Source organism: Cydia splendana, chromosome 1, assembly GCF_910591565.1.
Source record: "Cydia splendana chromosome 1, ilCydSple1.2, whole genome shotgun sequence".
Taxonomy (NCBI): Eukaryota; Metazoa; Arthropoda; class Insecta; order Lepidoptera; family Tortricidae; genus Cydia; species Cydia splendana.
The window spans coordinates 25,658,627-25,671,013 of NC_085960.1; the positions used below are offsets into that span (position 1 = coordinate 25,658,627).

A 12,387-nucleotide genomic window follows, 5' to 3' on the forward strand; every position below is an offset into this window, starting at 1 on the left:
TACAGAATTTCTATTCGAATTTAATGTAGCTTACCTGCAACTCCTGCAAGAGCCATCAACATTTGGTGAACTTTAACAGACTCACGAAGTTATGGCAAAGGTTTAGAACACGTTTTTCTGGACTTAGTTCAGGCTTTTAGAACTTTGTTGCCATAAGTGAAAATTGTATTACCTGATTTTTTATAGAACAAGGAAATTTTGGACTACATTTTAAGAAGATTTTAAGTTAGCTTAGTTAGGTAGCAATACAGAGTTTTAAAGTAATACTTTAGAACAGTGACTCTACTTAAGGTTTGCATTCAACCATAGAGAAATAAGTACCCAAAACTTAAATATTTCTCTATGATTCAGCGAAGCTAAGTGCATCTTAACTTTAAACGGTGGTTCTACATAGATCGCATTTCCGAGCTAAGTCACGTGCAGTAAGGTCGTCGACCCCTCTCAGAAGCCCTAATCAGTGTCTCAGCGTCCTTGGCGGGAGACTCGAGTCTGGCAACAGAAAGCTAGTTCCTTGCGCCACAGCCGGTGAGTGCAACGCGCCGGTGCGCTCTACATATGACCACGGTATTTATCTCCTTACTATATATCCCTAATAAACCTTCTAATTTGCTTAACACCTAATTCGCTGATTCTTTTTTTATTAATATAATTGGTCCTATAAAATCATTTGTTTTTAGTTTTCAACACAAAACAAATTTTTGAGACAACGTAAATTACCTATTTAGATATATTTTTTTGCTTTTGTAAGCCACGTTAAAATACCTGAGCCCGAATCTTATTGACCGGAGCGTAGCGAAGGTCTACGTTTCGACTGGAGCATTTTGCTTTTGTATGTCCGGATGTTCTCCTCTACAGGTCGCAATTCTTAACCGAATCTCGTGAAATTTTGTGACTGGATTCTATGTCTAAATATTTTTTTTTCGTCCGTCCGGTTTTTTTAATTTTTTTAAAATGGCTGAGTCGTGATAGCTCGCGCCTAAACAAATGGTGGTATCGGTACCATGCGAGTGTTTTCTTTTTGAGATATGTTTATAGATTAAATGGCCAAAAATTCAGAAAATTTATTTCGCTGGTTTTGGAGGTATTGAGATATTTAATGTTAACTAATTTTAATTTGAGAAGGAGTAGCTAAATTTCGTCAACCCATCTAAGAACTATTTAGCTCAGTTTGTAAACGTTCGCTTTTTCTGTTTGCACAGAGGGTCTGGGTTCGATCCCCAGTAATTGTATGCTGGGATATTATAACTTTTTGTATTTTTTTACACATAAATTTCGTATTGTTTTTTTTTATTTACTATATTTAAAGCTCTTAGCACCATGTTATTTAAAGCTCTGCTCGCGAGGTCTACAGCTCACAGAGCCACTAGTTTATGTAGGTACTTCCTTTTGTTTATATCCATACTCATCATGATATCACAATTTATGACCGTATTTGCTCACGTCAAAAATCATCTAGCTTGTCAAGCTTTCAGTCGTTTGCTCTTTAACCCCTTAACCTTGTGTTTATTCTTCTATTTAGTCATTGTCTTCCGTATTTCTATTATTATGCTTACTATATCGGTAGATATATTTATTCATTAAGCAGATGAGCAAGTGTGTATGATGATAAAGAGTAATATTTAAAGATGGATGGAATATTAAAGTAAGGGAAGTTACACATTTGACTTTTATCTAACTGGCTGTGATATTGTACCTACCAGTATCCATAACTGATGCGCCTAGTCCTAGTCTGATGAGTTTCATGGCTAGACTTAAAAATTGGCTGATTGAGCGGCCGTTTTATAGTGTCGAGGAATATTTGACCTCAAAATATTTATAATGAATACCAAATAATGTTAATAATAAAATAACAATAGCAGTTAAATAATGTCACAATAATTGACATCTTAGTTTACTTAATTTTCCTTTTTTTTTCTCAAAGGTATGAATCTTGTATATTTATAAATCTACCTTTAATGTAGTTTAGTCATGTAAGCCTGACCTGTAATTTATTATCAATAAAATATGAGTATGAGTATGAGTATGAGTATTGTCAAAACAAAATATAGGTAGGTAATAGTTACCTACAAATTCTTGTCGTTGACATCATTATAAAGGGTAATATTAAATAATTATTATAATCTCAGCAGAAAACCTAATCATACTGTCTAGTAAAAAACATTTAAGTAATTAATGTCAGTTAGTGTAAAGACAACGTTATTGGGTTTTCTTTTAAGATAAGGACTATCTTAGGACAGTGTGGAGCAAAGCAAATGTAATGGGAATAGCACGGTGCTCTCACGTGCGCGTCTTTCGCCGTATCCAGGCCGCGCGGCCCGTGTACAGGCGGCGATTTAGTGAGGCGAGTCGCACTATGCTCGTTTTGCGATAAGTAACTACAAATTCCACGATAGTCATTTTCACGCTAGTATTTACTAGCGTACGTATGTAACAAAAACATGTGAAAAACATGTGATTTTCACATGTTTTTGTCACATTTTAAGCAATGTTTGCTATAAACATACTTAACTATTTGGTGCTTTAGCAATTTATTCTTGAGTTTTTATTGAATCCTGGCTAAATAGTGGCACATTTTTACTCAATAAAATCCCCTGTTATAAACCAGAATCTTTAAACTTTTTTATTGCCTACTCGTAGATACTTAGGTGCTATTTAAAAGTATTAGCTTACGGGCTCGTTTGCCTTCAGGAATATGTACCTACTTATTATGTATCCTACTATAGATGCTTTAATAATGCTAATCATACTTAGAGCGATTCAGTTCACTTCCAAGGCTTCTAACATTGACATAGATTGAACAATTATGAAGCATTAACCATAATCTATTTAAATGCTAAGGCAAGACTTGCTTGTATGGCGGCTTTGTTGTGTTTATGACAGATTGATCGTGTTAGCTTGTCATTTTCCTCTGACCTGACTTTTTCCATTAACTATGGGTAATTCTAACTAGTCTCTTCACTCATCCTCGTATTAAGATAATCACCGATTACCTACACATGTCACGTAAGGTTTTTGTGACATGACATAATTCAGTATAACAAAGTTAATTTTGTCTGAGTGGTACCTATAGGTTATTATTAAACTTTGTATATTATCGATATCAGGGTCAGAGCCAACATCAAAATTAATATATACCTACCTGCTTTACATTTACCGATTCGATATCGGATATTAAAGTCACTATATTTCATTTCTTTTTCTTGTCAGCTCCGAGGCCGATATGATATCGAATAGCAGCGTAAGACGACCCTTATGAAAATTATTTTGATACAAGTATGTATCGATATACAACCCATCCCTGCCCGGCACGTGCAATGCTTTCTAGCTGTTGACTAACCGGCGTTTACTCGCGCAGTAGACCCAATGTCGACAGCCAAATGCCACGTTAGTTATGGTTTATGGTATGCCCTGACTCTACGTACTTACATACCGATACTGTCGTAAACGGACGTACTACATACAATATTACTTATATGTTATAATCTCAGGTTATAATACTCTTTGGTCGACACAAGGTGTTTTTTCAACCCTTAACTATGTTTTTCGAGGTGAATATACAGGTAATAAATATAAGCTTTTACTATAGGGCCCACTCCATAATTCCGATAAATTTAACGTTAGATTTAATAAATATATATTAAACTGTACGATCCGATGCTCCGATATTTAATAAAGTACCTATAAATTTGATTACATGTGTATAGGTAAGATAGGTAATAAGAAATATATCACACAATACTTTCAATGCTTTAACGAATGCGATATTTATTAAAAAATACTTAACCTAGTTTTTACCCGATATGTTGCATCAAGACTTCAAGACGGACAAACACGACAACCTTCCGACCTTTGATAAAATCAGAATAAATTCTGCCGTTTTGTATACCTACCAAGTATGTACGTAGGTATATTTGTGTTGTGTGTCTATATTTGTAATACCTATATACTCGTAACCAGGGGCCCATTTTTCGAACGATACCTATTAGACTAATATTATTCATCCACGAACTGTCAAGTCGTAGGGGTTACCATGGCAACACACTAATAATATTAGTTTAATATCGTTCGAGAAATGAGCCCCTGAGTCATTGAGAAATTCCAAAGTTGTAAAGTTGTGCGTTTGCATTATTAACTACGTGCGCGCCCAGCGCTTCTCTACCGTCGATAAAAACTGTAGTGTACAGTAATCCGCAGAGTTAACTGACCACCCGCTACATAGAAATTTGATTGCGTGGGGGGGTCTGCACTCAGTCTGCAGCTTACTGTACTCGTAAAACTTACTTCGTCCATTTTGCACGGTGTAGGTGAGGTCCTGGAAGCTCAGGTCGACGGGCGGCCGCTGCGGCAGGTGCGACAAGTGCGCGCGGCCCAGCTGCCGGTTCACCCCGACCTCCATGCCACTCGACATTGTCACTTGTTGCCCATGTATTTAAGTCCACATTCCTTTACAAGACGAGCACCAAGGTGAAACGACTGAAAAGGAAAATTACATTTTTCAAATAAATAGGTTACCCTGGTTTCACCTCCAAAGCGTGTAATAAATTTCAAGTTACATCTATCGTTTATTTTCATATTGATTTTTTCCGCAACACATAGAGAATAATCTTGAAACAAATAACAAGGAGATAAAATATACTGGGTCAAGCAGATCTTGTCAGTAGAAAAAGGCGGCAAATTTGAAAAATGTAGGCGCGAAAGGATATCATCCCATAGAAAATTTGAATTTCGCGCCTTTTTCTACTGACAAGATTTGCTTGACCATCTATAACTGTGTAACAGAATAGAGATTATTTTCTATAAAAATATAGACAAGGCTTGTAATGTGTAGTTTTAACTATTGGACTACTATACAGTGTGGAAAGATAAGTCGGGCCCTGGAGGGAAACTACCTTAAATCCTTAAGCTGGCTCGTTTTACTTAAAGGAGACATTCCTGTATTTTTTAAAAGAAACAAAACTGCGTTCAAAGATTTTCTAAAACTCGCTTGCCTCGCCCGGGACTCGAACCGACTAAAAAATAAACACTCGCAATTTTATTCTACTAGTCGATACAGTTAATGTTTATGATAACATTTCTCCAAGAAACATTAGGTCTTACACTCGTCTGTCGTATAAAATATCCATAAAATCTAATACATAAAACTCAACAAGCCAAATTGAAGAAAATAAATAACGGGTTGCACTCCGGGAGTGCCGGCAGAAGTGAAAACTCAACGACATTGTAACTCAAAATATTAATAACAGGGCCATATAGTGCAAAATGTCTGCAGCACTATGTATAATTGAAGTTAACGCCATCTAGCGTTGTATCGTCGCATTACTTGAAACCCCTAAGTACATCACTGTGATTACTACTAGTACAACCGTTATATTAATACCAGTTTGAGGGAAACTCACTAGATGGCATTTAAATCAAAAAACAATGACATTGTCCGTCACACATAACATAAGTCACGCAAGCGCCCTGCGCCGCCTACATGAAACAACAGACTCAGGCATACATTTTCGCCGTGCGGTAGAAAGAGAGGAGAGACGCCTTACGCGTTACGCCTTACGCTGTCTCGAGTTTATAATTTTTTCCCCACCTCAAAAAGTGCACAGCGCCGCTAAAGAAGTTTTCACTTCAAAAAGAAAAAACTTTAAATGCAGTTTTGTTTCTTTTTTAATGTCTCCTTTAAGTAAAATGAGCCAGCTTAAGGATTTAAGGTAGTTTCCCTTTCAGGGCCCGACTTATCTTTCCACACTGTATATTCTACGCTGAGTAAGACGATATTTAAGTGACGGTATAAAAACGCATAAATACTGGTACCTGGTAATATGTTTACACTTGTCTTTTTATTAATTATGATGCTTACCTGTATAATAGAATGTAATTAAAGGGCTTCCGGGCGGGGCGCAGTAATTAAATCTATTTGCAGGTGACAAGTGCTCGCAGGTTTTACCGACGGTTAAGAAAATAACGCCATTAGCTTGCAGATACGTGATAGACCTAGGAGTTTTATGTGCAAAATACAAAGGAATGTTACAGAATTCAATAATTTAATTTTATTACACTTTTAATTTCGTAAAAAAACGCTAAAGTAATATTCTATATTAGTAACTAAATTGACTACCATTATTTATAGAAATTCGTACAGTGAGTAGCTTATTTCACTACTTTAGGAGATGATATAGTCTGTGCGGAAAGAAAAGAGTCGTAGAATGTATTGGACCCCTTACATTCCACGACTCTTCTCTTTCCGCACAGACTCTATGAGTTCCTACATTTCGGCTCTATAAAAAAAAACCTTGGAATTTTACCAAACGGTACTTTTGGTAAAATTCGCAAATTTGAAAATCGAACATCATCTCTCACCATTATCTACTCGGCAATCTAACCTGATCTAACCCCAAGAATTGGCACAGGCACCAATTCTTACGCTTACTTATTTAAAACCTTCAAAAAAGGGAGGGGTAATAGTTGGGGGCACATAGCGGGTAATGTAATCATGTAATCATGCACAGAATATCCCATATAAATAAACTGTCAAGAATCAATCTATGTTACTATTACCTACTCGACCTACATATATTACAAAAAAAATTGTCCTTTTAAATTACGTTAAGTATTTAAAAATGTCAAAAATATATTTATATTACAGAACTGTAAAAAAATAGGTGTACCTAAGGTGTTTAAATTAAGTGTTAGTTTGGTAACTACCGAAGTCTAACTAATTCTTTACTGGCAATCGTGTCTGAATGATTACATAGGATCGACAGTTGTTATGTAGCAACAAAAACTAGTCTTGCAATCGTTGAAAGAAACTAAAACAACTTTTTGGCCTAAGTTTATAATACAACGAAATTCTAGTTTGTTATGATGTTTAACCAGCGTAAACGTAATTGTTCCATAAATAAAGTTAAATCATCTTTAGTCTCATGGATCCCAGAATAAATAACAAATTCGAATATTTTTTTTTGTTATGATTAGATAATACAAGGATCCGAATTTAAAAACAAACATAAGTACCTATTATAATTATGGATGGCGCCATCTATAATCTCCAAATTACATAATGATGACTATTATATACCGACATTAAAAATCTAAACCAGACATAGACAGTCCTTGACAATGTATACCTAGAAACAAACTGGCAAGTTTTTTTATATCCGTCATAAGTCATAATATAATGATATTAAATTAAATACCTTGAGCGTTCTGTTGCATACGCCCATATTTTTTTTTTAAGTTATATTATTATAAATCAACAAAAAAGGTGCCATCATCAAGGAGTTCGCTCCTTCTTCTCGCTAATTCTCCAATAGAAACCTCATGGAATAATATCCATCACATACTTACTTATGTAATAATAATATGTAATGCACAGTTTCATTTAGCTGATATCTGATTAATGATTATAGGTAAGTACTCAAAAAACTACCCTCTTCGTCCTCCGGCTAAGTTGGCCGGTTTAATTAATAACAGGAAGAAATAATAATATTACGCCACCAAATAACAATAATTATGTAGGCCCATACATATGTTAAGTACACAAAATAAGTTACAAACCATATAATCGCAAAGCCATTTTAACAGTTAGTAAGGTCATTCGACTTACAACTCTCCTAGCGATGATGCAATTGTGCAAACTATGCAAGAATGATTAGTGTTGGGCGCTGAAATGAAATGCTCTGATTGCATCTCGGCTGCAATGAGATCTTAATCTAAACTCTTTATTTTATAACAATGGTCGAAGCATGAGGTTGGTTTATCTTTTACTATCAAACAAACCTGTTTCCTAGTTTGCTGCACGTCGTTGGATAAGTTTCATAGGTAGGTTACTGTATTTTTAACGAACTTTATTTTGAACATGAACGGTTATTCAGCGGTTTTGTTAAAGCCGATAAAATATTCTCATTATCAAAAGGACATAATGGCAGTTAAGTTAAACAATCTTTTTTCCTTTTTTTCCTATAAATGTACGAGCATTTGATGAGCGTAGTCCTGACGCACTTGGCCAGTATTTTTTTCTACATACATGATAGAAATGACGTACTAGTAGCTCTGCGAGCTGTAGACCTCGCGAATATAGCTTAAAACTAAATAAATGAATAGCTCCGCCATTAAAAAAAATTTCAAAACTAAATCGACAAAAAAAATATTGAACCGGGTCACAAAATTTTGCGACCTGTGATTTTTGCCTCGCTAACGCTCGGTTAATAACAATAGGAGACGACTTTTATCTAGATCTCGTCTCGACAAGCAAGGATTTTAAAAACCTGTCAAACGTGAACTTTAATATTTGTTGATGATTTTTTATGCAGTTCGTTGAATATTTCTCAGTATTTTTTTGTATAATATAAAATAAATACATTTTGTCAAAAACACAATTCAAGGTTTTATAGCCATCTATAATTTGCTTTTGATAAAGATCGCCATTATTCTAACTTATGAAAAAAATACAATGACTTTCTTTTACACCGTGACTCCTTAGCAAAAATTAATGACGCGATATCGCATTGTGCACTGTGCCTCTAGGGTCCGCTGTTGCTTATAATATCATGCTTGTGCCAACCATTTCAAAACAGTACAGACTGATGGCCTGGTTTATGTTTGCTACATAGGCTCAAAACTGGTTGCCTGACATTGATTCAAAACAAGAGAAGAAGGTCAAGTTCGCACACATACCCCAGTTGCGGCTGATAAAGAATTTAACATACATTTTTCTTCACATAATAAACTTACTATTCGCTAATCGTCCTTGTTTATGTCTATAGATAGCCGCATTGGTAGGAAGCGAATACATATGTAAATATTCGTATCTGAACCTACGTAAACAAGATGGTATTGTTAATTGTAGCCTTAAAAATGTCAATTAACATTTAAATGTTTGCAATTTTTGTTTTTAATTAGCATGGTCATACTCAATCATCAGGCCATCTACAGTATTATTATTTCAAGCAGAATAAAAGCGCTACATAATGAAAGGCATTAAGTTTCGAGTGTGGGTATATTATCTTATCTCATCTTATCGTTTTCGGGGGCCCTTGCGGATACACTTCGACCCATAGGGATCTTTTGTGCAATTGCCCCCTAGGAAAGATCCGTCAACTACTCAAGAGCTTTTCCCACCATCTCTTTTTTATTATTATATGGAGCTCATGGGTAGCGTTTTAAAGTCCTTTGGTTCCAGATATCCTGCTCCAAAGTCCTTCATTCTTTGTCTGGCGAGGGCGTGGGTATAATAGGATCACACGAGTGTTTTAATGCCTTTCATTATGTAGCAGTCATTCTACTCAGTAGTCAGTCAGACTACTATTAAATTTGTCCTACAATTTTCTTATTATTTTTTGAAATGAAAATGTATTTATTGAGTCTATCGACGTAGTTACCAATAGATTACATCCATAGGTATGCGTGTACGCAGAGCGAATTGCGCGCAGTCATCCACCGCGAGGAAGCAATCATTATTATCTACCGAATCTGATTAACGTTGTTCTCGATTCTAATTCACTAACCCTGGCATGGTGTGCACTTTTTTACTGATATTTCACAACATTAGATAACACGGACACGTAGTTAGGGTCCCGTAGTCAACTAGGAACCCGCAACTCAGGTCAAGTTTCGCCATGACCGTCTGTCCGTCCATCCTCGGCTTTGGTCCGTGATCGTTAGTGCTTGAAAGCTGCAATTTAGTATGCAGACAACAGAACGGTAACCTAAAAACTAGAAAAAAAATATGGGACAGTCAGCGTCGTATAGTAGGTAGCATCCAAAGTATTCAAATAGTTCGGTACCTACGCCATACAAATAATATTGTGTACCGAACTATTTGAATACTTTGGATGCTACCTACTATATGACGCTGACTGTACCTACCTCCCATACAAAATGGACATTTAAAAAAAGTATATCGCTTAAAAAAATTGTCCTCCCCCTTCCTCCCCCTGTTATAGTGCAAATCGCAACACTGTGATTGTAACAGCCAAAATTTTCCCAAAAAATGATATGACATTTCCATTTTTTGTACTAAAATCATTTTTTATTTAAGTATGCAAAGGTAAAATAATTATTTCAAAAATGAATTCCTCGTCCCTAAATTATACGAAAATGATATATAACTTGCCCTAGTTGCTAAGAACAGGAAGAAATATAGCATAGATTTGACCTGGGGAGCCGACCCTTTCAACCCACCCTTTTGGGGTGCACGGTACGATCTCGTGGCTACCGGGCCAAAACAGCTTTGTCTTAGGTCAAACAAATCGTGCCAAGCGGCATCGCCTGAGACTAAAGTTTATACTGCTCCATACATTTCTGCTCATTACTAACCCTACTAAAACCTATACTGTCGAACATGATCGGTCCAGCCGTTTTAGAATTATTGCAAAAAGTTTTCTCTTCTTAGTAAAAAGACGTAAAAAGCTCTGCGAAGGTACTCCCTTATGCTTATAATGTAAGTACATGATACTTACTAATCGCCCCCGTTTAGCTTATACTGATAGAATGGTAACTACGGAACCCTACACCGAGCAGGCCCGAGCATGGCCCGAAGGCTTGAGGGCTAAAACTACATTTCGGTATCATCTTTGTGAAGGGATTGATTGGTTGATTGATGATTTTCGTTCGGGTGATCTGATCTTCTCAGGCCAACCGAACACGGTTAAGCAATTGTCTGTGACAACGACCAGTATCGACGACAAAAGATGAAAGTAGTATTACAGTTAGCTTAGTAACCACTTAAAGATATCACTCATCCATAGAAGTCCATGTGCCATGTGGACTTCCATGCCCACAAGTGCTTCAGACAAACACATCTTAAAACTTGGTCTAATAAAAAAATGTTCTATTCGCAAATAAACCACTAATTAAAAATGACTGCAACCTCGCCGGATTTTATCTAAAACAGTATGTGTGTCAACTTTGATAATGGTCTTGAAATTATATATCTTATATATATAGGAACTGTAATTTATTTACAAATAGGTTTCAATATATAGCACCTTTATGAAATCATATATCATAATATTAATATCACAGCAAATGAACATAATTACCTATTATAAGAATGAGGTATGTATAAGTACTATGCTATAGGTATCGGACCTAATATACCTACTTCTACCTACTACCGACCTCATTTATCGGACCACGTATGACGGAGGGTTCCATACCTTCATAAGATACGAAAAAAGCGACATACAAACGATCAAACAATAAAAGGTCATAAGAAACATCTAAAGAAAGTATCTTCGCGGCACTTGCGTCCTTTTAGTGACAAGGGAAGTTTTTGTGAGAAAACTCGAAAACGGTTCAACAGATCGTGTTGAAAATATTTATCTTGGAAAGTATAATATGTTTTTTGCACCCACTATTTTCAAGTTATTCTATTCTTTAATTATGTGTTCATATGATATACCGGGTGTGGCCTGTAACATGACATGAGCAAAAAATTTAAGTGTAGGCTGTACTCCTCATACTGACCAACATTTGTTCAGCGACTTTTAAAAATAACTTGTGGTTTGATTTTTATTACACTTTAAAGTTTATTCCAAGACGCAATGTATTGCGAATTTTGTTATGTTTAAGGCGTGACAAGCAACGACAATCATAATAATATGATATGGCGTGACGATGGCGTCCATTGAAGATAATATTTATTTTGTATGAAAAATAGGAAGTCTAAATACTTCATAATTTTTAAAAGTTGTTGAACAAAAGTGTCACCGTTTGAGGAGTACAATCTGTTTTAATTCTTTGCTCGTGTTACAGGCCACACCCGGTATAGGCGATGTTTAAATTGTTATGTATTTTACTGCATATATTTAACTATAATTAATAATTATATAAGTATGTAGTTAGGTATCTATTTTCTTTTATGGAGGTATAGTTTGCTTAATAACATAACGCAGGCATTTATCATGATACTTAACTCTGAATCTGTTGAACTTTGTAATAACAGGTAATAAACGTATTGTAAAACAGTGTTTATGTACGACTTTATAATTAGGCTATTAACCCATGAACCATTCCATCACTCATTAAAATGAATGTTACTTGAATACCGGTAGGTAGATAGGTACCTACTTCACATTACTCGGCGAACACAAAAAAAAACCTTTATTTACTTTAGCCGCTGTTAGAATTAAGTTTTTTTGCGGTAGTTTTTAGCTATAGAGGGTTTACTGAAAAAATCGAATTTTCCTAGGTATAATATTAATAAACTAGATCGTATACGTAGGGTCAATGAGGGAACAGTGACTCGGAAAAAAAAACCAGGTACAGTGGCTCACTCCCTAATTCCAACATGAGAGAGGCTATTTGCTTCCCTGTAATCGAACAAATTCAAATGGACGAGCAATGGTTATTCTAACACGTAAGGGTGCTACTGTGTATAGCGGTATTTGG

At 35.6% G+C, this 12,387-nt stretch overlaps 1 protein-coding gene across 1 annotated transcript in view; it reads right to left on the reverse strand.

Moving 5' to 3' along the window:
• LOC134797200 (ATP-binding cassette sub-family G member 1-like) overlaps positions 1 to 12,387 on the reverse strand; it is a 45,192-nt gene that overhangs the window by 26,320 nt on the left and 6,485 nt on the right. The window contains exon 2 of the mRNA XM_063769441.1: positions 4,282 to 4,473. Within this exon, the coding sequence (XP_063625511.1) occupies positions 4,282 to 4,408 (127 nt within the window). The 5' untranslated portion in view covers positions 4,409 to 4,473. The remainder of the gene's footprint in view (positions 1 to 4,281; positions 4,474 to 12,387) is intronic.